The sequence below is a fragment of the Hirundo rustica genome, chromosome 5 (assembly GCF_015227805.2).
Source record: "Hirundo rustica isolate bHirRus1 chromosome 5, bHirRus1.pri.v3, whole genome shotgun sequence".
Lineage (NCBI taxonomy): Eukaryota > Metazoa > Chordata > Aves > Passeriformes > Hirundinidae > Hirundo > Hirundo rustica.
Window position 1 is genome coordinate 65,391,355 of NC_053454.1, and position 25,857 is coordinate 65,417,211.

Here is a 25,857-nt window from a genome sequence, read left to right on the forward strand (position 1 = left end):
CTCCCTATGTAAACTCGCTCTCCTGCAAGGTTAAAGTGTTTCCAACCCCAAGCACCAGGCATGATACACTGCACAGGCTGGTTGTCCCTAATCTGTCTCAGCATTTCAGTAGCAGCCCATTGAAATTAATACTAATCAAGGCTGTTGGCCAATAAAACGTGGTTCTTCGTTAACCATAAGAACACGCATAAAGGTCCAAGTGCCTCCTAAGAAGCTCAGACTGGCCAAAAAGGCCACTCCCGCTGCACATTTCGACCAGATTTTTGACCACTGCTTGACTCCATTGGTTTAGTAATTGAGGTGGTTCAACCGGGAAGGCTCTGGCAGGAGCACAAGGGTGGGGCAGAGCAGTAACTTTGTAGTTGCCGAGGTGAGAGAGTTCTTATCTCATTAACACCTGCTGCTCAGCCTGACGGAGAGATGACGATTTAAAAAAAAATTATTTCATACAGCCCACACCCTAACAGCTGTTGGACATCTGTGAGGAGGAGTTCATGCTGCTGGGTGCCCAGATAACCAGAGAGACAGCACTGACTCAACTTCAAGTCCAAGAGGCACAGGTTTCACAGGACAGCCCTTGCCAAAAGCCTTTAGAAATGAATGCCAGTTTAAGACGACAGTACTCTACCGCTCGGTGATTTTAAGCTATTGGCAAGACCACTAACATCAGATACAAAAACTGTTTATTAGCCAACCTGGAAATGGCTCAATTCATCCCACTTCCATGCACTCACTGCTTTACACGCAAACAACAGCGGGTACAGGACGGCATCACTCCATTTACACAGGCTGAAGGTAAACGTCTGCTTGATCTAATGCTGATTGAATGCCAGTTTGCTTATGTAACAGTTCCAGAACTAAGGAAAAATAAGGCACATTTTTGCTGTGTGCCACAGAGGAACTCCTCCCAAGCGTGAGGGGTGTACAGAACTCATGCTGCACTACACGCAGCCCATCCATGCCAGACTTTCCCTGCCCTTGAGGGCACAGAGCAGCAGTTCCCACTGCAGTTTAATCCCTCCACCATCCCTACAGAGGTACAAGGCAAGCAGACTGAGGACTGCTTTTCTCAGTAGGCATCAATGAACTTTTGTGATAGCCAACACATTAGTGGGAAGTCCATGGGTTTAGATTAGTACAAGTTTTACACTTGGACTAGAAAATACCGACAGGAAGACCATTTTCTGTGTAGCAGAAGCGTGAGGTATGAACTGGTGCAGGGGTTTTAACTGTGCGGTCCCTGCAGCAGAGCATTCATCATTCTGATGAAGATCTGGCACTACAGATTATACAGCAATTGGGGCACATCCTAAGGAGCCTCATGAGTCAGTTCCAGCAAGGAGTTCTCCTCATGGCCATAGAGTTTCTTTCCAGTTTTGTAGCCATCAAGGCACGTTTTGGATCTATGCTAAGTCTCAGTTTAAACTAGACAGTATAAAAATGCTACTGACACTCTGTGGTGACCAAGTCTTTCTTACCCAGAAGGAGAGAAAGCCCTATTATAGTAATTCACTGCTAATATCAATATGTAGTCTATAATTAGATAAGCAGTCAGACATCATGTGGCCTGCATGGTTAATTCTGTGCTTGAAGAGAACATTTTGATAAAAACATAGCTAAAACTCTTAACAAGATTGCATGTACAAGAGATTTACATTAAAACCACATGAAACTAAACTTCAATTATGAAGTCAAAGCCTGCATTCATATTCTGAGTGATCATATCTAGAGTCCTGAACCATGTTTAAAACTGTACATCCTTTCCTGGTAATATACATCTCCTAAAAATATCAGTCTTTTGCTTATTACAATAAGTTTAGTGTGTCTGGTGGGTCAATGAGTGATACTCCATGGTACCTAGAGAGGGAACAAAAGAAGCAGGATGTCATCTTGCTCAAGTGCTCTTTGCCACAAAGAGCAGCATAACTGCAGCAAAGTACATTTCCCAACAGGCAGGGGACATTCTGGGGCTTGTTGGCTGCCATGCCCCACACAGATTTTTAGGAGCATTAGGTATCACCAACTGTAGGAATGTCAAGAAAATTCCTCCAGTTTCTACCTGACAGTCCAGGCAGCAACAGAACACCAAGTATTGCTTGACCAACAACCATGCAAAAAGCCCAGGGAGTCTTGTCACCATCTCACTGAAGAAGTGAATTTGGTTCCTTGAGTCTGCCTGAAGACTCAAAAGATACATCCCACACCCACACCCTTCCAGGCAGTTACATGTTTGGACAGCTCATACCTTAACACCGCCACAGATACTCACTTGGTACTCTTGTACTTTTCCCTTATGGACTGTTGTGTGTGCTGGGCTGCTTTGAGGTAGGTGTTGTGTAGGTCTATGAGGCAAGGCTTGATGTCTTCAAGGGTGTAGCCAGTTACTTTGCACAGGGATTCAGGCTGAGGGGAAAAAAGAAAGGGAGAGGGACATTTGAATGTTGCTGTTCACTTATGTTGATCACTGGTGGAGTTTTAGCTTCCTGTTGAAACATATTTACCTTCCCATCCTATTTTTCAGTTGCCACAGGGAGCAACCCCTAATTAACAGCCTAGGAGCACAGAGGGGCTACGATTCCTGCAGCCCAGGCCCAGCACTCAGAACTGTGTACAAATAGACTGAACACACACAGAGGGCCGTGAAGGCTCACAATTGGACTGCTACGTACCCAGGTTTGTCCAGTGAGTGTGTACTCTGCCAGATGAAATGCTGCAGCAGCAATAACTGATGGCAAGTATTTCAGGTAAGGATCAGCATCAATTAGACTCAGCTCTCCCAGGTACTGCAAGGGAAACAAAAGAGAGAATCATCTGCTTCCAAGAGTTAACAGTTGCTTTAGAACCCTAATTTGAGCTTCCAATCCTGCCATCAGTTGGAAGGACACTTTTTATTAGTTTCCGTTTACTCTCTCTTTACTATCAAAGAGCATTCCCAACACATGCTTTCTCAGCACATCTGATATTTGGGGATATATAAGAACGAGAGGGACAAGTGTAGCCAGGTCTGACCTTTGCTCAGTCAAAAGGATTGTATTTAGGACCTCTGGTACCTACCATACAGCTAGGATTTACTATAACTTCAGGTGAAATGTTATCTGTGCTCTGCTTTAGCCTCTGAATTTAGAGCTTGCTGCTGGTTGAGGGGAAATCCAAACCGAAAGTCCTTTTTTGCCAAAGTGTTTGTGGGGGTAGGTGTGGCAGCTGTCGATAAGAGAGAGGGAAACGTCTGTCTAGCTGTGCAACAAGCCCCAATTTAAAGTTTATTAATCTCTGCTTGCTCTGAGTAAGGGTGTATGCTTGAGCCAGGCCGAGTGCCAGCCTCTGAGAAGCACGGAGTATCCCAAATTGAAAGTAGCAATAGGAGTGTTAATTTCCTGCAGTGGGGCACTACTTCTGGAGGAGTGCACAATTCATAAAGTGTTTATATGTTATACAAACATATATATATGTGCAATAAACATCTGCAATAAAGCTCCCTAATTACATGGGCTGAGCTGGTAATTCTTACTTACCATTGACAGGCTCTCCACTTTAGCATCTGTCTGCTGGTGTAGGAAGTACTGGGTGAGGAACTGGTTGATTGTTGGAGCCGCCAAGTCAAACGACAAAACCTTCAGAATTAAGTGCTCCATCCTTAGGACCTGCTTCTTGGTGTAGGTGTCATCTGTGATGTAGACAAACTCAGCTACTTCAGGAGGGTAGATCTCTTCAAACTTTCTGCCAGGAGAAGTGTTTATGAGTAAATAATAGAGTATTAAAAAACCACCAACATTTAATGCAATGCTCATTTAAATTCTGTCTTGGGGAGGAGCTGGTGCCAAACAAGTTTGCCGCAGTTGGTTCAGTAGCTCTTGAATCAGCAGGATTTGAAATTAGAGAGCTACAACTGCATGATAACTCAGGACTAAGGGATTTGGGACTTGGAGTCACTGAAACTCCGGAATAACCCACTAAATTAGTAATTGGGGTAAGCACAACTTGCTTTTCACATGCCTTATGCATATTCCCTCAAGTACAGTTTAGATGTCAGCTGCTGGAAATAACAGATCCTCACTTTAGGGGCAAACCTCAAAGATATCTGCCAAGCTTTTAGGTGGATAACTCCTGATTTTTATTCCAGTGTGAAGCCCTCCCAAGTCTCTCCTGCTCAAAGCAACAGAACAGCCACAAGATTTTCATGTGTATGAAACTAGCAGGTGGAACTTGAAACGAAGCAATTTCACTTACGACGCCAGCAGCATGGCTGCAGTACCCACAAGCTGAAGTTTTCCTCTCAAAACAGACATGGAAGAAAGAAACCTATCAATGTAATTTACAGCTAAGTGCAGGGTTTCGTTCTGTAATTTGTATTCTTCTCCAACTTCCACCAGCCAGTCCACAAGAATAGCACGCATGTTGTTTGTGATATCAGGTTGCTTCTTCATGTAACCTATTTTGGGCTTGCATTTCACCTGTAGGTTTAGATGACAGAGAAAGTTGGGGTTGGACCACGTGCTGGTAGGGAAGCAACTATTTAAACTTCATTTATCACAGTTTAATAAATCAGAAGCAAATACTGGTGAGTTTAGGATCAGTAAGTTCTATTTCTGTAATCTTGCTTTCCAGCTTGTGCATGGCACAATCAACTTTATCACAATAAACCAGTCCCATGCTCTTATTTCTCCCTTTCTAGCAAGCTCTAATTTAGTCACTGTCTTAGAAACTCACATTCAGATACATTCCTCCGCCCCAAACTCTTCCCCCATGGGCTGTATGCAAATAAGAAAAGGGACAGCAGCTCACCTCCATTTCCCTCAGGTACGTGTGGATTTCGCTGATATAGTCTGGCACGTTATTAACGTTTGGTGCTTTCTCTTCTGTTTCTGATGTTATTGAAATATCCATAATACTGGGCGAATCTAAGCAGAGGACAACAGCCACGTTAAAACGGGCACCATCGCATTACTCCCTCACAGCACAGGGAACTTTGTGCGGGCTCACTCGGCTGGACAGGGAGTCGAGGAGGCTCTACAGAAGTCAAATGTTAGGGCAACAGGGAAGTTGCCCCTTCCCCTTTCTCTTCTTCCCGCGAAACACTCTTGCAATTATGTAGCGCTCAGCGCACCCTGTGTTACCTTGTTACATAGATGGAGAGCCTGTAAGCTTAGGTCGTAGTTTAAAACAAGGCAGGGGTTAACCAGAGCTTTTTGTAGCCCGCAGAAGTAGATCACAGGAAAATCAGCCCAGATATTCTGACGTGTGCCATGGAAAATGGATCTGGCAGTTCCCATTTCTCACATACTGGGAGAGAGCTCAAAACACATGCACCACTACCTGGGAGAAAAACCTTTTTACATCTTGGGATCTGCCTGGGTAAAGCCCCCTTCTAACTCTGTAATGGCAGCAAAGGGCGAGGCTTTATAGGTCGACCTTGTCTGTAATCTGGTCCCTCTCATGAGGTACTGGTAGCTTAAGTTACAAAGTATAAAACGGCCTAAAAAAGCGGGGCATAAGAACACAGAGGCTCAGCTGCATTGAAGAGCTGTTGCATCCCGGTGGCAGGCTCAAAGGGACCAAACCGGCCGTGTCCCGACCCACAGCCCCGCAGCTGGCTCTGGAAGTCTTTCCGTGGGCGAGCTCCTCGGCGCTCCCCGGAGGCAGGGCGCTGAGGGGGAGCAGGTGGGGCGCGGCCTGCAGGGCCGGGGTGTCACCTACCGAAGCTCAGCTCCATGGCGTTGCCCAGGGGGGCCAGGGGCCGCCGCTCCCCCAGGGCACACACGGCCGCACGCAGCCCCAGCGCTTCCTCCTCCTTCTGCCCCGCCGGGACGCCCCGATGCCGCCGCGGCTCCCGCTCCCCATCGGGCTCGTCCACATGGATGGAGAAGGGCTGATGTTGAGGCTGCTGCAGCCCCGCCGCCGCTCCGTGGCCCTCGCAGCCGCCCCGCGCCGCCTGTGGGGAGAGCGGCCGTCAGCGCCCGGGCCCTGACAGCTCCCGCCGCGCCCAACCGGCGCTGCCCCTTCCCCGTCCTCCCGCCGCTCGCCCCTCACCTGCAGCGGGACCCCGGCGCGCTGCTGCGCTCCCCTCAGCAGCCCCAGCGCCACGCGCGTGCCGGCGGCGGGCGGCGGCGCCGCGGCTTTGCCGGCCGCCGGCGGGGGCACGTTCTCCTGGTTCTCCTGCTCCGCCAGCATGGCCGCGGCGGGAGCGGGGGGCACGGCGGAGGGAACGGCGGGGCCGGAGCGGCGGGGCCGGGGACGGGCGCGCCTGGAGCCGCCCGCGCCGTTCAAGTAGCCCGCGACTCTTGAACCGCCCAATGGGCGCGCGCTGCGTCACGGCCGCGCCGGATAGGGCGGACAGAGGGACGGACAGACAGACACGGGCGGCCACGGAGGGCGGGCAGCCCGCGGGGAGCGAACGCCCTCGCCGGGGACACCGGGCCCCGCGCCCGCCCGAGGGAGGGACGAAGAGCCTCGGGGGTTCCCGCCGGGAAACGTGCCGGAGCTTGCACAGCCGGGGTGGTGAACGTGTCCCGGCAAGGGGGTGGGGGTTTAGTCGGGAGAAAAGGAGGCTCGGGCGGGAAGACCTCATCACTGAAAGGAGCGGGTAGTGAGGTGCACGGAGCGAGGGGACAAGGGGAAATGGCCTCGGGAAGAGACAGGGGAGATTTCGATTACCGGAGAATCGCAGAGCACAAAGGTACTCTTGTTCCAACCATCCTGCCGTGGGCAGGGACGCCTTTCACCATTCCAGGCTGCTCAGAGCTCCAGCCAACCTAGCCTTGAACACTGCCAGGAATGGGGCAGCCACAGCCTCTCCGAGGAACCTGTGGCAGGGCCTCACCATCCTCAGATGAGACAATGAGGAAAACAATTATCTCTCTTAGCATGAGTTACCATCCCTGGAGGTGTTTAAGGGTATGGGGCTGGGGGATCTGGCTTTAGGGGTTATAGTGATAGTGACAAGCTGATGGTTGGACTTGATGATCTCAAAGGTTTCTTCCACCCTTAATGATTCTATGTCACTTCCAACCGTGTTGATCTTTTTTACCCTCAAACAGATCTCTGTCTCCACTGGCTGTTTAATTTCTTCTAATTTTAAATAAAACCAAGGGAGAAAGTAGATGGAGTTTTGAAATGAAGTAAAGGGAGGCTGGAGAAGCACTGAGGAAGTTTAATGGCATCCATTCCTAAACAAATGTGGCTTTAAATGGAGCTGTCATCAGTCTAAATTCAGAGTTCTCCCCCCTCTGCACACACCAGCTACATCAAATCTGGCGAGATTCTCACACCACGTTCTCAGCACAAAAGGAAAAACCTAGTTAGGTACAAATTAAACACGGATTTCTTCCAAATCCATCCAAGTCTCTGGAAACGAGTTTCTTTATTCATTCTTGCAGCTGGGGGACAGGCTACACCACGTCATCTTTAACAGCAGTGAAAACATCTTTGCCAAAAGGATATTTGGTATTTACATCTGATCCTTCTTGAGCTACTAACACTGTACATAAAACCTCTACACAGAGTTAACATACACAACGGTTTATATGAAGTTTACTACTGTATCCAATATGATAATAAATAGGAATAAAACCTAAGAGATGACTGTACAACAAAAGTGTAAAAGTGGTTTTGACTTGATACTGAAATGCCTTGGTTAAAATCAGAAAAATTACTCTTTTTTTTTTCCTTGTCAGGCAGCATCAAAAAAAGCGATCAATCCATCTTGATCACAGCCATCCAGAATTTCCAGAAGGAGAGGAACTTTGGTTTTCACATTGGTACCTTTAAATTTAAATTTATCTATGAAGAGATCTGTGATCATACCTGTAAAGGTAAAATTCCAGGAATTACTATTTATTTTCAGTAGGAGGTATCTCTACTTTTAACTCAAGATTATGTACCAAGTAGTCCAGTTGTTAGAAGACTTTTTAAACTTCACGTTTTAAACAATGGTTTACTTGTAAACAAATCCAAGCCACTTAACTTTTATACATTCTTAAATGCCATTCTGAATTTGAACACCATCTTTAAGCATGTCCACAAAACAAGAATCATCTAAATATAAGCAGCTGTCTATTTCAGCCATATCTCTGGACATTAAGCCTCATTTAAATAAAGCTGAATTGTCAACAAACCATAAAGTCTCTCGAGATGTGCAGGTTGTCTCTTGTATTCCTCGAGCAGCTGATCTGCCTCTTCCAAAATGCTGCGGTATTTTGGGAGCAGGAAGTCTACGTTGCCTTCATGAACTTGTAATTCCTCAAAGACAGTTTAAAATGGTAAGAGCCAACAGCAGATAAGTATCATAAGAGCAGGTAAGAAGAAATTAAGCTTAGATATGTCACAAGGAAGTACTTCAAAGGGAAGATAATCCCCTCCTAAACTAGCAAGTGTTATTTTCAGAGTGCCTGATTTTCTAGTCTTCTAATGGAATGCCATATGTCACTTCATAGACTGGATTCTCAAAATCCTTTGTATTGCAGCTTCCAGCTCTGAGCTAGAACAGGATCACACCATACAGACTCAAGCCTTGACCATACCCTCATTTTTAGAATAAGGGAATTCCTAAAAGAAGTGTAGCATGCAGTGAAGTCTGAAGGTACCAGTAAGCTCTGAAAGTATCACTCAAATTGTGACCATAAAAAGTACTGAAGGCCTCTTCTAAAAAGCCTCAGTTTCTAAAAAACCAGTTTGGGATGGTTGATAGTATAGATCCTTTTATCCTCCAGAGAAAGGCACTTGTGTTCTAGACAAGAGGTAATTATGTTATGCACTGTGAGTCTGCGGGGATAACAGCTTTTATCAATCATTTGATTATTTTACTGCCTGTCATTAAGTTATCATCGACAAAATGAGTGACCAAAAAATTTGTCCAAGATTTGCTGTCTAAAACAAGCAAGATGTACAACACCATTATTATTGCACAAACACAATAGGCATTAAGAATAAATTCTCTATTATTGTTTACATGCCTGGTTTGCCAAACCAAGCCCAAATAAAATCCTTTTAATGTTAATAAAGATTCACACTGTTCTCATTGGTAGCCAGCTTTTCTACTATCTAAAGACATCTGACAAGTATTTGGTTCCCCCAAAAGGACAAGAGAGAACTGGTTAAATGTTTTCACCTCCCCTCTTATTAAATAAAAAATACCAACTTGATGATGGTGAGCTTTTGACAGGAAAATCCTGGCTGCTGGAAAAGAAGTCCAAGAACTGAGACAAGCTGCCTAACTGGTACCTCCCAAAGGCTATTGAGGAGGGTATTAAGCAAAAGATTCAAAAGCAGATGATTCAGAAACTGTGAGACACTGGGATGAAGTTCCAAAGCAAAGAAGTTGCATCTGGCCTGGATGACCTAAAAAGCTATAAATGTTAGTGGAAAGAGGGACAGAAGGAGCCTGAAAGTAACAGCAGGCTAGGAGAGAACATTAGATGATAAAGCTGGCTGCCCTTCTACCATCCAATTTAAGCATCTTCAGTAATCCTAAGTGTTACTTACATGTATAGCAAAAAAGAGATTTTTCCTTGAAGAAATTTGTCTCCTAGACACTTAAAATGCATGCTTTAATTTAACTTAAGGGAACAGAAAGGGAACAGATCCCACAGGACACACACACCTGACTTGAGCCATGGTTTGGTATCTGACAGCGTAACCCCCCCACAAAAATTAAACCCCAAGAGTTCAGACACTTACTCTCAAGGCATCTATTAAATGAACCTTCTTGGCCAGCAGCTGCTGATACTCTAATTTAGGGTGGATAAGCTGTAATGTGTGCCTCACAGAATCTTCATTTACATCTAGCAGAGAGTAAAAAGAACCCCAACAAGCAAATGAGTACTACATACTGCATTTATGGGAATAACCAATGAACTGAAGGACAACAAAATAGAGAAGGATTTTTACCGTATGATATGTGGAGATTAATCTTCCTTTTGGTAGCCTCTTTGGAAAGCACATCTTTGAGGATGGATATTGTAGAGATGTTGTCAGATTTAAAATATCCCTCACCTTTTCTATAAAAGAAGAAAAAATTTAAATAAACAAACTTGAACACACAAGCATACATTAGGTTTAGTAATTGTATTTTACCTGTAGGTACTTTCAAGCTGTGTTCCCAGGAAAGTGTTCTGAAAATAAAAGGTGATGCACTCTCCAGCAGGAGTCTTTTCAGGCACCTCAGGCAAGCAAAACACAACCCAGGAGTGAATTTCAGCGAAACTGAACTGGCCTTTGAGGATCAGCGTATTCATGGGCCTGCGACATTGTGAAATCAAAAGAGAAAAGGGACAGTTAATAGTTAAGAAGGGGGGACACTGTCCACATAGAAAAAGTTTAGTTCCACGTGGTGGTTTCCCTTTAATCAGCACCCTGGAAAAAAATCAGCTCTCTCCCTAAGTACAGATCCATATTGCAGATCACAGCTGTTTTTCTGTACTTCAAAATGCAAAGTTGCATTCACAATGCACATTCAAGTTTTACCTCCCACTGGGCATGTCAGATCTAGAAAAAAAAAACAAACCTGGAAGTTTCTGATGTCCCATTGCAGGTTGCTAAACCTAAGATTTAGGACAAAGGTAAATAACTGACAGGAGCAAATATGAGTAAGACAGAGCCTCAAGAGCCTCCTGTGCTGTAAACCCCAGATGTGGCATTTTTATCAAGAACAAGGCATAGTGGAACTCATTTGCATACCGAAGCTTTTGGTATTTCAGTTTTGGTTTGAACAAGCAGATCCTTGGAGGCAATACAAGATGTTAGCTAAAGGTGGGCAAAAACTCATCAGAAATTGTGTAAAATACTAAACTCCTATAACAGAGAGATAAAGGTAAAAAAAGTCTTGGCTCAGTTTTGGGGCCAAGTTAGCTGTGAGAAAAAAATTAGAGGAAAAGGGTGGAGCAGAGAATGAGGCTGAAACTGAAAAGACACAGCACAGTTACCTACAGAGGAAAGTTTCCTTTCTACCACACCCTCAGCTCTACTAACACATGGGGCTGAACTATAACCCAGGGCAGTAAAATGAAACACAGCCCCAAAACAAGAATGGCAAGGAACACATTTAATCCATAATTCCTAGTAAGAAATCCATGAAATGGAACTACAGGCTCAAAAGTGTAGGTTAAGGGTTAGAAACTCTATACTGAAGTTTACAGAGCAAACGTTTCGGCTGGCTTGTGTCATTTTTTCCAAGTGAAAAAAGGCATGGATTTTTCATTGCACATACCTGTCCTGGTCAATAGAATGAGTTCTCTGGTGAAGTGAAAGTGGCTTAATTTGATATTGATGAACTTGACAGGTTTTTGGTTGAATTCTGGGAGTTATGTATGCCTGAAGTGTCCCGTACTGTCCTTCAATTGAGCGAACCTGCAGAGAGGAAAGAAGGACCCACAGAAAAGAAGAAAATATTATTTTACCACTGTTTGGAAATTTATGAATATTAAAAGTATGTTAAAGAAAGGCTCTAGTATTTAGAGTATTATATTTACTTGATAGTGCCACTATAAATAAAAGAGATGAGTTGTAAAACTAAATAGAATACAGTCCAGTGAAGTGCTGCCGTATTAGATTAATTACATATTAATAAAATAACACCCTCTAACTCATTTTATGATCAGTTAAAATAAAAAGCCTCAAAATTGAGAGTTTTACACATATCAGATTAGTAGGCTACAGCAAAAAGGAGAAAACCTCATGCCTGTGTGCAAGCTGAGTATTTTCCTGATGGGGATTTCCTTCATTATTTCCTGTGGTGGTTGCCATAATATGCGTGAATTTGGTGGATCCTTAAAAACTCCAAAACACCCACATACCTTTAAGTATAATAAGCATGGGATGACAGGATTTTCTTCCTCTCTAAAATACAAACTGAGTCTATATTCCCTTGTCAGTTCCCAATGTAACTTCCCTCAAGCACTTCAGAGGATAAACTGTGCCAGAGGTTTTTTTCCCACACCTCCCTCAGCTTTAAGTTCCACACATTGCCTTCAGAATCCTGTATTTACCCAATCTGTGGTGTCCCCACTGCTTTCATCTTAGGGACACTTGAAAAGACCCAATGCCCTCCTCTGACATATTTTCAGAAGCCCTTAGAAATCCTAAAGACAAATAAAGAGGAACAAACCCCCCGATTAGATGGTCTCAGGAAAAACAACAGCAGTAGAAACTGGACTGATCCACCCAGAGAACTCTCCAATCCAAAGCAAGACTAACCATTAATTTCATGGAACATATTTTTGAGCATTTTACCTTAAGTTCAAGTCTTGTAGTATTTGCTTGGCATCTGTAAGTTGCAAGGAGAAAGTTGCTATTTGGCTGAAAAAGGGGAAAGAAAAAAGGAATCTAAGCAGGAAAATAATACAAAATAGGCCTGTGGATTCACAAAATTTCTACCGGTCTGTTTTAACTGTAGATACTTACTTGTTACAGTGCGTGTACAGCTATTTACAAGAGTTAAATACAAAAAAGCAATCCTTGGCTCTCCTGAATGTTCCCACTAGTTTTAATTAAGACAGAGTTAAAAAAAATGAAATCTCTCTATAAGGAGAATACAACCAAAGCCTCTTATACTCCTTCATATTTCTACAAAGATTACATAGATACCTACTTTTCATCTGAAAAATACATCAGCCTGCCCCACTCATCTGCAAAAGTAGTTCAACATTCAAAAACTAAAGCAGGATCAGTAAGAAAATACACCCCAAAATGCGCTAAACTAATCATCATAAATGGCACAAAAACTAAAATAAAAAGCTGATTTCTGGGAGTTCCAGGGCAGAACAATGATGTGGGAATTCAGTTCTTAAAACTGAAATAAAGGACTGTTAGAAGGGAAAAGATTTTACAGAAGATTTTCATAAATCCCAAGGTAGTTTCTGGATTTTTCTCCCCAGCCCTCAGTTTCAATAGTAATTCCCTAACTATTTCACTCTTTAGTTGTTATATATAAAAAAAGACAGGCAAACATTTGACTCCCCACGCAGCAGAACTGTCACATTCCAAAGATGTATTTTAGAAATTAACTAAGTAAGAAATGTAACACTCTTCACCTAAATTACTTGGAAGTAAATGCACACGAATCTATGAAACCCAGAGAAGGGAGCAATACTCAATGTGTCTCTCACAAGCCTCAGGAATGAAAAAAAGGAAGAGAGCAGGTATTTTTGTTTGCCTTACGCCAGGACCTGCCTTTAGCTCCTAACTGTGCAGTATCTCTAAAGAAGCTGTGCTCTCCACAATGACTAGGTGCGTAGTTTAACCAACTGTATTTTAAATCAGAGATCTATAAATCCAAGTTCTACTTTTACTACACAATAGTAAGAGTTTCCATCATGCCATCTCTACAGACATCACCTCCTCTGTTCCACTCACCTCAGAATCACAGCTGCTAAAACTAACAACGGCAGAATTTTTATCCACATCCAGCAGGTCTAGTGGGACGTCACTCTGCAGAACACAAGAGGAAGGAAAGATGAAGAGCTTACGTTCCCGAGTAGCTCCAAGTGCATTTATCCTCTAACTGTGATCATTCCTTGTAATAAGGGAGAAGCAAGGAGACTGCTTCATCTCACAGGCAAAAGCCTAACAGACATGCAGCTTACTACTTAATCCTGGAGTAACGTGATCATCTTTCTCTTATTCCCTTACAGAGTCCTGAACTCCTGGGGGGCTGGCTTACCACAACCTCAGTGTAAAATCTGTAACTGTCTTTCAGACGTGAAAGGTAGATTAAACAATTTCATTATTTCTCATTTAGCTATGGAAACATCTGATTTATACAGTGGCAAATTAGCTGTAGCTTAGCATTGCTCTGTAGCATCATTAATAAAACCAGGATTTTTATTAAGAAGTGAAAAATAAAATCCTACAACACTTCTTTCCCATTTGTTATAGAAAACTCACCTTGTCACATTTTTCTCCTCATGCATTTCCCAAAAGAAAGTAATTCAGTACTGCTACTCTTTCTGACTACCAAAGATGGCATTAATTTCAGCTGATACACTAGGAGGAATAATTAATTAAGGTTGCTGTGATGGGCAGGAGTATTTCTGCCCAACTGCACACAAATGAGATGCTATTCCACACTGAAAGTGAACAGGTGGCCCACAACATTCTAAAATTAATTTTCCACTACAAGAGGGCACTTAACTGGCCAGTGAGGATGGGCACCTCATTTAATTGGTGTTTAAATAAGGACATCCAAAAAAATCCACAAAGTTACAAAGAAATCTTCTGTTACAGCAAGCACTTTGGTCTATTTTGGTAAGGTAAGGTTGCTCTGCTCAGTAGAAATTTGTTGTATTTGTTCCCTAACAAGCATGTCCTTAAGATGCTGTAACTTGGATTTCTGAACTAGAAAGTCTCTGAGTCTCTTACTTATGCATCAGGAAAGCCAACAAGGACAAAGCCCCACTGACCTGCACCAGCACATTATCTATGGCTGTCTGCACCTCCAAGATGAGGCTGTAGCTGGCATCATCCTTGTTCAGTGTGAACTTGTCATTCACACTGAAGGCAGGTACTGAGGAAACTGCAGTGCTGGATTGAGAGGACTGCTGGTATTTGTCCCGTTCCTGAAGTACTTTGATCTGCAGTTGCTCCAATTCATTCCTAGAAAAGGGAAACCTTCTCTTTAAATGTCTTTTAAAAAGGCAACTATAGAACTACCCTAGAAATGAAGAAGTTTAAACTTGCAAGGCAATCATGTTTATCTCCTGTCCTCAATTTTCCAGCCAGAAGTGACTGATGACTCGCCTTCGACATACTTAGCAAAGATAAAATATAAACTCTATCGCATGGCCATGTGAATTTTGCATGTTCCCTGCCAAAAGAGGTTTTTGAGACACAGGAAAGGACAATAATTTTCCTTCAAGAATACAGTGCATTTTGAATAATACGGCAGTGACTTCTTTCCTGCCATCATTTAGAAGCTACAGAGCAGCAAGGAAGAAAGAATCTTGTCTTGCTGATACTGAGGCAGAAAGTATTAAGACATCATAATGTGAAGGCAAGATAGAGAAAGACCATGAAATAAGGCTGCTTTTCATTTCTACTTTGAAAAGGTTTGATTCTACTTCTAGACATATTAATGATAAAGGAAATCCAGTGAGATAGGAAGGAGAGATGACATTTCAGCTTTTAACATTCCCATTCTTCCATTTAAATTTCTTTCTAGCACAATTACCTTAAGGATGAAATCTTGCTCTGCATTTCTTGACTTAATTTTAGTTCTTCACCTGATCCACCTTCTCTATGGACAGGTTCTGTAGTCAGTCCTGTCAGCCAGCCTAAACCAATATATGAAGTTTATATTCCTTATAAGCTAAAAAGAAAATTCTACACTCAGCTACTGTATGTGTGGAGTGATGTTTGTTCCACACACTAGGTAGAGAGAATTGAGCCCAATTTAATCCTTTTTTGTAGGATTAATCCTAGACACTGGGCTTCATTTTTTACGGGTTTCATTCTTAAACTGGAAAACATTACATTTCTTTTTCATTAAGTGCTTTGAGCAACCAATTTCTCTTTAACTGTTTTTAACTGAGCAGTTGGATTCTTTTCCCACCTCTCTGCTTCTGACAAAACCTTGAACTACTGGCAGTACTGAAAATAAGACAAAAGCTGTGCAATGTGCTTATAGCAAACTGGATGCTGCCCAGTGGGCTTAGAAGTTGGATGCTACTGCTTGAAAAAAGTTATACTTTTGCTTACTAAATTACATTTATTTATAAAAGCCAACACTAATTGATTATACTCTGATACCTCAGGCATGATATGCAGACACAAATGGGTGTTTATAGCTCTGGTTCCCTGCCAAAATCAGTGCAGTGTGCCTACCAGAGTTCACTTTGAAAGCCCACAGCGGAACACGGGCTATCACCCTTCCCCTTTTTCTGTGACCCATGGATCTTTACAACACTCCCACTCAAAGAAGCCACAAAGGGCTTAGGCTGCAACAGTCCTGTGGTCAATCATACCAAAACAATTCATATGAGGTCAGGTGTAAGGATCTTTTGATTGCTCAAAAAGGTTTCAAAGAGGTACTCGGAGCACCATTATTTCTCAGTAACTGACATCTTAGCGAATGACATGACTTTCATTACAAGAAGTTTCAACAGGTTAAACTTTAGCACTGAAGGTAACTAAAGAGAAAGAATTAGCAATCTTTTAGCTCCCAGCAGCTGATATATGCAGCATGTTTCTCATGGCCTCTGTCACAGACAGGCCCATAGCTCAAGTCTTACAGAGGAGCTGCTGAGATGCCTCACATGGAGGGAGCTTTATTTCCTACTAAAATCAAAATCAACCCCATTTAAAGCATTGTGAAGCTGAAAAGGAATGAAAATACATAAAAGACAGAAAAATAGAAGAAAAACACGCTTGTATACCAACATTTTTCATATATATTAAAAAATTATAACTAATTCCTTCAGCCATCTTCATTAATTCATCACAATACAAAATATACACCAAAATATAGCCAGTCACTGTGTTACACATGATGAGGATCTTAAAATATAAAATCCCCAGAGTTTAAGTGTAGGAATCTTTTTTTTTTTTTAGTGTAAATATTACATCAGAAGGGATCTTTTCAACACAAAACTTTAAGAGATGGGAGTTGCACTAACAACATAACCTACTTCATTTTTCCACCTCACCACACATTGCATTTATTGTGTCAGTGACATGAGGCTTACCTGAGTATGTTGCTGCTAAAATTTCATCATAGCCATCTTTTCCCACGCAGCCACCCTGGATTGATGCAATGCTCTCTGATAAAGCCTTCAAATAAACACATTCAAGCAGAGGGAAATATCACTGCACTCATTTTAGGAGTTTTTAGAAGATTCTACTGCACATAGCAAACACATGGCAAAGTTGAAAGCAAAACACTTGAGAGACAGTGTTTTTCCAGCAGAAATTAGCAATCTGACTGAAGTGAAATATCCCTCTGGACCCAATTACTATTTTAAACAACTGATAACCCAAGTAATTATGCTCAGTGAAGCCCTGGCAGCTTCCACTTATTAATCTGTAAATCACAGACTACACACAACACTCATATTTTTCACTCAGAGAGCAACTCTGTATTAGGTTTCACCCAGCAGTCAACTAAGCCAAAACTTTAACATACCCTCTCTACATTAAATTGATTTTTGCTCAAATCATGACTACTTCACTTTCTGGCTCTTACATATTACCATACTGATTTCAAGTTCATATCGTCAACGTTATAAACCTCTTAAATTAAAAACAAACCACGTATTTTAGCAGTAATGATCGCGTAAGTTTTGAAATACAGATTTTTAATTAAATGGGTTTTTTTCCAGCAGAGTCTGAAGAATGAGGACTTACATAATCATGTCGAAGGACAGGATCATCAGCACTCTCAAAGTTATAAATTTCTATCATTCCATCGTCTCGTCCAACAAGTAATTCCTTAACTCCATCTCCCAGAATGTCGAAACTATCAATACACAGAATACCTAATGAAGAAGAAAACAAAGCCATTTGCTTAATCTTTATTAGTTTATGATACAATAATACACAGGCCATGCTCAATTACACAAAAATAGACTCCTGGCCAGCTTTTAAGGTGTTAATAATGAGATTTCTGGATGAGTCGTCGAGGCTGAAGTCCCTCCCCTGTGCTTCAGGTTCAAGGTTAACTTTTATAGCTCCATATTTCATAAAAAGACTAAGGACACACTAGGAAGCATTTTAAGAAAATAATGTGGTGATAACTCTTATAATTAAATAAAAAAGTATTTATACATTCCATTCCTGACCTTGTCATTTACAAAGCAGTATGGGCTAAGAGATGGTCCAGAAGCAGCACACCAAGGTTAAAACTGGGAAAGTTTTGATCAGTTATTGTGGAGACATACTCCACCTTCCGACAAAACCCTTTATTATGACTCTTTAGAGACCTTAAAACCACTGAACATCTGGTAAATTTGGCAGGTATATTTGCCAAATGTACATACACTTAGAAACAGAAAAATTATAAGTATCTCAATCAATCATACTTGAATCAACACTGTTTTACAAAGTCTTTAAAAACAGTGTAAAAACAAATGCTTGCTAAAATACTAGAACCAATATGAACACATAAAAATTATTTGTCAGAAAATCCGAAGAATGAGACCTTAGTCACATTAGTATCACATAATGACATAATCACAATATGCCTCCAAAGTTTTCTGTGAATAAGATTTCCTGATTACCCTACTCTTTAACAAAGCCTCGGGTATGCTGGAAAGCTAAAGAGTGAGAAATCGAGACACATACCTCCTCTCTTCTTTTCATTTCCAATTTCCCACCTTGGTATTGCCTTGGTACCAGTAATCTGGGTGAGACCCAATTTCCCATCAGAAGTCCCATACACAATTTCTTCCCCAGAATCCCCTAAACACACAAACTGAATTTAGAATTGAAAAAATCAAGCAGACCAACTTCAAAATGTAGTGCAGTTACACTCTGCAGCCATGTCAGTCTTCAAACACCAAAACAAATCCATGCAAACTGCACCCATCCTTATAATTTCCTTGTGGCTGCCACTGTTCTGTGTTCAGCTGCATTCCTGCACTGGAGCTCTGCCTAAGAACTAGTCAGAATTTATTACTACATATTTCAGCAAAGTTAAACTGAAGTATAGAGGTTATTCAATGGAGTTTACAGAAGAAAAGCAGAGAAATCCTTTCAGAATGCACACTCAGCAGTGACTGTTGTGCCAAAATTTCAGCAATTAAGAACTACTTTCCCAAACCAGTTCTGGATGTTTGTCACACAATCTAACTGACACTAAATTAAGCACCAGATTAACACCCTAAAGCTATTTCTGTGAGGCTAGAGAAGATTAGCAAGAAGGAGGATGAAACTATTTTAAGTTTGAACCTTTCAGTCTTTGTTACTGTTAGCTCTACTCAATATTCCTGTCCATCCATGTATTCCCGTTTTGGAAATCCATGTGTAAGAGAAACACACACCCAAACCCAGGACATGGCCTCCCAAAGTCCAGTTTGTTTTTACACAATGAGACTCCTCTGATCTCACTGGTATTGTAAGAGGCCTTTAATTAAATGTGAATATAATTTGGAACTGTCTAAAACAGTCGTATCTCTGTATCTGTTTATATGCAAAAAAATTACCTCACATAGTCACTTTTCTGCTGCATTTTTAACATCAGCTTAAAAAACAAGATAAAATAATTAACAAAGACAACTTACAAAATCTTTAAAATATAGTAAAATAGTATTATTAATTATGTGTATATTCAAAATCTTGTTACCCCCATTTCCATTGCTCAGAGCAAGAACAGTAGGTGGTCCAGGAAGTTCTGCTTCATATAGCAAATCAGATCCCTGAAGACAAAGAGAACAATCTTAAATTAATTTGTTAAAAGACCCCAAAAAACCAAAACAACAAAAAAAGAATAAAACACCAGCCACATCCCAAATCAAAGCCCCACAGTGACAAAATTATTGTGGCTCATACTAAAAGGTAAGATTTACTTATTCAAACTTCTATGGCAGAACCATTTCTAAGCCAAAAACCAGGGTGAAGTCTGTAGAAATAAAAAACAGACTCTTGAAACGTGTTGTTATCATTAAAAATGATCCAGGAACTTATCTGGCAATTTAATATGTTAAACCACTTAGCAGCACTTAAGTCTTGGCGCAACAGCAATTTATGAGAGCAAGAATTCCCAAAGTGATAAAGACTTCAGGAAGTTAGATGTGTATATGAGCACGTCTAGTTAGAAGGGACCAATTTGTCACCGACTTTCACCTACGAATTCCAAAGCCTGTTTTATAGTGGTTCTATTAATCCTCATTTTTTGCAAGTTTACGATATTGATTTTCCTTTAAAAAAAACAACGGAAAGGGAAAGCACCAGCAGCAATGCTGCCAAGTGAGGCCCAATACACTGATCCTTATGATGTTTAAGCCATACTAATATATATATTCCCCGAATAATTAGTCCAATTCCATAGCATCCATAGCATCCATACATAAAACATAAAGAAGGAAGCATTTTAACCTGTAACACTCTGAGGACTCTGTCCTGACACGCAAGCACCGGTGTGATGCACTTCACTCTGTCTACAGGAAGGCAGAGAACATCGTTGATTTTATCTCCTGACAGGAAGTAGTGCTGGTCCTTGCAGTCACAGTAATGGTTATAGATGTAGCTTGCACAGAGAAAGAGATCTGCTCCTGAAATGTACCTGAGGAAAAGGAAACACTTCCTATAGCATCTTGCTGCGGCAAGAGTCTTTTATGTTTATACACCTTACTATGCTTGCAGCTCCAAGGTATTGTGGGGCCCTGCAAGCTGTTCTAGCTTTTAATGTTCCTTATAAATATTAAAACCACATGGTTTCGATTGCTCTCACATTTCTACTTTGTCTTCAGGTAAGAATATCTTTATAGAAATTTCATTACTATATTTTTTATGCTGATTTGTCTATGGCAACAGCTTACAACGCAATCCAAACCAGATTTTGCCCCAGGAGCTATGTGGACAGGACGCACTGGCAATAACCCCAGCTCTGCTCACATAGATTTTGCACAGCTGCGAGTGCCCGCAGACCATTCTCAATTCCCCCTACACTTCCCAAACTTCTCCATAATATTACAAATTCCTGCTACAGGTCACAGCACAAGCTGAGTCTGGACTGGCACTTAGTGTCATCTACACAATAAGCTCAAAATTACCGCATAAAATCATAAACTAACAATCTGCTACAGCTCTCAAAAATGCAAAATATCATACATACATAGCTTTGATGCTTTCAGTAAGGTTAGTTTCAAAGGAAAGAAACTGCTTCCCTCTTTTTGTGAAACCTCTGACTTCAGATCCTATAGCCACAAAAATTTTCTCCTGTGGTGTATTAAGAGCTCCTCCCAGATCCAGTCTGGAGATCTTTCGTCCTGGCAGTGTCTTGAACACTGGCTATCAACAGGAAAGCAATTTTCATCATCACAATATAATATTTATGGTAATCTTCTAACATAAAGGAAAAGAGATTACTTTACAATTTCTGTCAAAACTAAGATAGAAGGGATTGTACACAGACAAAAATAATCTGTAAATTTATCTTCAGAATCACAGTGCAACCAAGAATTTTATCAGTAAATAAATACATAAATACAAAAAGCTTTAAAACATAATAAATTAAGACTTGATAACTTCAGTATTATTTATTAATCCATAGGGAAAATTCAGTACTGCTGCCAGCTGTTTTGTTTGCAATTTGTTTTTTATTTTAAAGAACAACACACACACACACTCCCTCTCTCTCACATGTTACATTCTTATTCCAGAAGTCTATGTTGATTTATTTGTATTGCTATAGAATACTTATGAGCTAACCATGAACTTCTTGGAGAAAATCCATGAAAGAAAATAATTTTTCATTGAGCTGGGCATAAAAAGCAATCAGTTTGTCCAAATCCCTAAGGTGATTTAACAGATCTCTGCAGTTTTTGTCCCATTACAATAACAGTGTATGTGCCCAGGCTTAAGCCCAACTTAACCGAACTGCAAAATGTGTGGAAATTACTTTTTTTGGTGATGATGCACATTAGTTTTTGACTCTGTGACTGTGGAGGAATCTGTGCTTGACCAGGCATGAGATCAGCAAACCCTCACCACAGTTAGGCATCAGTCCACAGCTCTACCTAGACACCTTCCACAGGCACCTTATTTGCCATGTCAATAAAAACTGGACTTTGAAAGAACATTTCAAAAATAAAATTTTAAATGGAACAATTCCACTTACCACAGCTTCCCCCTTTTTTATGCCAAAACATGTAACGACCCCATCCTGATCTCCAACAACCACCTTCAAAAGTACAATACATTGTTATTTTTGATTACACACACAACTGTTTTTAAATAATGCACTTCCTGTATTCACAGAATCACAGAATGGCTTGGGTTGGAAGGGACCTTAAAGACCACTCAGCTCCAACCCCTTGCCATGGGCAAGGACACCTTCCACTATCCCAGGCTGCTCAAGTTCCATCCAACCTGACCTTGAACTCTTCCAGGGATGGGGCAGCTACAGTTCCTCTGGGTAATGTGTGCCAGTGCTTCACCATGCTCGTAGCGAAGAATTTTTTCCTAATATTTAATCTAAACCTACTCTCTTGCCAGTTCGAAGTCATCCCCCCTTGTCCTGTCCTACAGGCTATTGTAAATAGTCCTCATGTTAAAAAATTAATGATAGTTTCATATATTTAAGGACTCAGAATTCTAGAGAACTTAACTACACATGGGAGTATAGTTTAAAGATCTAGATAAAATGCTATAGGTAGGACATTGAACAGCAGTTCAAGTACAGGCATTTACAATCTTTTTCCTGCCTCTACTTACACATATTGGCAACCATGAGGTGAAAATGTATTTGGAAAGAGCTGTGTTTTCACACGAAGACTTTATTATTGAAGGAAAAAAAAAAAAAGCAGTTATTTTTATTGAGTTTCCCTAACAAAGTTTCCTTAATTTGAACTTATATTAAGAAAAACTTAAACAGAACTATTTCATAGAATCAGCAAGGTTGGAAAAGGCCGTTAAGATCATCAAGTCCAACCATCAAGTTGTCATTATTATTGTAACCCCTAAACCATGGCACCCAGTGCCAGATCCAGACACCTCTTAAACACCTCCAGGAATGGTGACTCCACCAGCTCCCTGGGCAGCCTATTCCAATGCTTGACCATCCTAACAGTAAAATATTTATTTAAATATCTAATATCTAATCTAAATATCTAATCTCAATCTCCCTTGTCTCAGGTTTCAGGCCATTTCCTCTAGTCTTAAGTGTGAGTAAAATCAAAACAGAGAAAGATGGAAGAACTCCCTTGTGGTTTCAGCAATGCCGTAAACCACAAAAATTCCTTCCCGCTTCTGAAGTTTTCCAATCACAAATTCAGATTTTTTTTTTCTTTTTTTTTTTTTCCAAAAAAAAAAAAGGGTTTTCCAAACCCCCAAAATGGGGTCGCACGGTTTTTCCCTGTGACGTCCTATATCTAAGCAAACTCTGGAGATGACAGGATGAGGCACAGGGCAGGACAGGCGGCCAAGCGCCAGGCGGTCGGTACCTTCTGCGTGGCCTTCTTCCCGGAGGCGGGCAGCAGCCTCATCGTCTTCTGCGCCGTGACTCCCACCTGCGGATGGAAGAGACGCTCCTGAGCGGGGCCCCGAGCGCCGGGACGCGCCTCGGGCCGCTCGCAGGCCCCGCCGCACGGCCGCCCCTCGGCCTCGGGCGGGCCGTGCCGCCTCGCCGCGGTGCCGGGATGCCGCCGGGGGGCCGCCGGCACTACCTGCAGGTAATCCACGCGCGCCAGGCTCGGCTCCATCGCTCCCGCGGGACGCGCGTCTCCCCCGCGGGCACGGCGCGCCCGCCGCCCGTCACCGCGGCAACCTCCGCGCCGAGCCCGCCTCCCGGCGGGCGGGGCGGGGCCTCGGCCAGCAGGGCGCTGCGATTGGCGGAGATGCCCCGGGGGCGGGGCGAGCGCCGAGGGGCGGGCAGAGCCGGGAGCGCCCCGCGGCGGCTCCGGCGGGAGCGGCGCTGGAGGGGAGCCCGGGCTCGGTGCCGAGCCGTACGGGAGGAACGGTTTATTCAACAGCGACGCCAAAAATACCAGCCCTGCGCGGAGACTGAGTTTACAAAACAAATCCTGAATTAAGAAAGAGTCGGCGCGGGCACGTGTGTACACAGACATGTTAAACGGCGCCGCTGCCATTACGTTCCCACTTACCTGGTTCTCAGCAACTCCTTGTGGTCATAACCGTGAGTGCTGGGCTTACGCGCGTTACTAGCACCGCTAATAAAGAAAGATTTCACGTAATCCTCCACTCATCTCTAGTTGGTTTATTGTAGTATGAAAAATCCTATTTTGTACCTGGACACTGCAAGGAACAGAGTATTACGCTGTATCTGTTAATTTTTGTCCTGCAAATTTAGTGCAAAGAATTCTCCATATGTAATCATAAACCTGTTAAAATATCAGCAGTGGATACCGTTATACCTTTTTAATGCATAAATGCAAAAAAAATGTTATGATAGTTCTGGCTTTTAGACAATTAGAATGAAGAGAGCGATCTTTTTGTGGTGAGTTAATAAAAGTTCCTAAGACTAAATTCCAGAGAAGCTGTACATAAAGTTATTTAATGCTAAAAATCTACAATACATTTTTTTCAAGTATAAGATACTGAAATATTATTGCCAATAAATAGTTGTGCTGTAGTCGAAGCCATGGTTCCTTTGTTGAATCATTCACATCTCAGCATATTAGGATTTAGTTTCTCACTGAGTTTATGTATTAAAATTGCCAGCTCTTCTGTTGCTTGGGACTTATCCTCCAACAGTTCATAGCGAAGACTGGAGATGTCCTGCTTGATTTCCTTTAATTCACCTGCATTAATAATGGAAACACTCATTAGCAAAGTTTAACATTCAGTCAATACTCTTCTGTTAAGTCGCATCAGTGCCCGTTTCAGTTTATCATCCCAAAATGTTCATGAGAGCAGGTACAGGATGGGTCAGGAGGATTTACCTCTTTTTCATTCTCAGTAAGATGCGTCTCCATCCCTAAATAGTACCGAAGGAATTTTAACAGTCCATTAGGGTCTGGCATTGTGCTCCAGTGTATACAGAACACCAAAGATTCCCAAAAGGCTGTACAAAGGTTAATGAATTAATCACACCAACACTGCTGAACAGCTGGTAAATATTAGTATCCCCTTTTTGGGGAGAAAAGGAAAAGAGGTTTTTTTCTGAAGGAATGTGCCAAAATCAGAAAGGAAAAGTGTGACAGAGCTGGCAGTAAAACTCACAGCTTCTGAGTATCTCTCCTCTTCCTTACCAACATCCTTGGAATTAGAAAAAGTCAACCAATTTAACATGAAGTTATTTGACACAAATATAAAAAACACATTTAAACAAAGACAGCTGTCAAGGCCAGGCTCGTAATAAGCAGCAGCATGTTTTTCCTTGTAGGATACTCAGTTCAAGAGCAAAAGCTTTTAAAAATGTTCAAATACTGTTCTTCCAGCAAGTGTGAGGGATGTGAATTCTTACACAGTATCTGCCTCTGGAAATGATTTGTCATGTATGAAATAAAAGAGTATGAAGAGACACCTAAATTCTCTAGTGATGCAGAACAGGGAAAGCACCTAGACTTTTGTTCAAGTACACAGAAATGCCAATGCTTTCTGTTTAGGGTATAGCAGACTTAAAGAATTGTGTCTTCAGAGGCTGGGACTGTACTTTGGGTACCAATGTGATGCTCAGGACACACAGAGCACTTGGCTGTGCAGCTGAAGAATGCAACTCAAGGGTCACTTGCCCTGCTCAAAGTGGACTTTCCTTTACAAAACCTAGTGCCAAAGCCAGAACCACGATGTCAGTAGACCCTGATTCTTCTGCACCGTCTTACTAATTTAAACACATCTCTGCCAACACCAAAGTGGCATCAGGGACCTGGAAAGGGCTGGCACTGCTGGTGACTGACGAGTCTTTTTATCAGTCACCCATAGATGATTTCCTACATCAAAGAGCAGGAACAGAAGGAAAGCAGGAGAGCAGTACACTGAGAGGATTCACTTTTATGAGCCTTTCTGCTTCTGTCACCATCTGTTGGAGGTTAGGTTTGTTCCTTCTTGCCTTAAAGAATTTTTCCCCATAAGTTGCTAAGACACAAAGTGCTGGTGCTTAGAGGATGCTTGACCAACACAAAAGACGTCAGGAGGGGGAAGATCACACGAGTTTTTTGGGGAGGAAAAAAGACAAGGCTAGGGGAACTGGGGGTTCTGTTTTGCTCTGGGCACCGGAGAGGACAGTCAGGCTGGGTTTTTATTTATTTATTTATT

At 42.1% G+C, this 25,857-nt stretch overlaps 3 protein-coding genes across 6 annotated transcripts in view; all 3 read right to left on the reverse strand.

Annotated features, from left to right (window-relative positions):
- Positions 1-666: 666 nt before the first annotated feature.
- CCNA2 (cyclin A2) lies at positions 667-6,168 on the reverse strand. Its single transcript, XM_040065264.2, has 8 exons — positions 6,028-6,168; positions 5,695-5,929; positions 4,783-4,898; positions 4,228-4,451; positions 3,513-3,717; positions 2,670-2,783; positions 2,270-2,403; positions 667-1,857 (listed from the first exon to the last, which is right to left on the reverse strand). The coding sequence occupies exons 1-8, from the start codon at positions 6,166-6,168 to the stop codon at positions 1,806-1,808; spliced, it is 1,221 nt and encodes a 406-aa protein (XP_039921198.1). The 3' UTR covers positions 667-1,805.
- Positions 6,169-7,128: 960 nt separating this feature from the next.
- On the reverse strand, positions 7,129-23,415 carry BBS7 (Bardet-Biedl syndrome 7). The gene is made up of 19 exons (XM_040065434.2): positions 23,307-23,415; positions 23,085-23,150; positions 21,761-21,823; positions 20,756-20,931; positions 20,017-20,203; positions 19,265-19,337; positions 18,265-18,381; positions 17,329-17,459; positions 16,671-16,755; positions 15,158-15,260; positions 14,391-14,583; positions 13,345-13,419; positions 12,223-12,288; positions 11,201-11,340; positions 10,069-10,233; positions 9,883-9,992; positions 9,673-9,776; positions 8,112-8,235; positions 7,129-7,800 (listed from the first exon to the last, which is right to left on the reverse strand). Exons 1-19 carry the CDS (start codon positions 23,340-23,342, stop codon positions 7,667-7,669), a joined length of 2,148 nt encoding a protein of 715 aa, XP_039921368.1. The 5' UTR covers positions 23,343-23,415; the 3' UTR covers positions 7,129-7,666.
- A 432-nt stretch (positions 23,416-23,847) lies between these two features.
- The window catches only part of TRPC3 (transient receptor potential cation channel subfamily C member 3), a 34,874-nt gene continuing 32,864 nt past the window's right edge, over positions 23,848-25,857 (reverse strand). For 3 of the 4 annotated variants that reach the window (XM_040065636.2, XM_040065635.2, XM_040065633.1), the window contains one exon: positions 23,848-24,401. In XM_040065636.2, the coding sequence (XP_039921570.1) occupies positions 24,259-24,401 (143 nt within the window). In that variant the 3' untranslated portion in view covers positions 23,848-24,258. Of the gene's footprint in view, positions 24,402-24,434; positions 24,859-25,857 lie in introns of those variants that run through there. The other variant, XM_040065634.2, reaches the window with a different exon arrangement.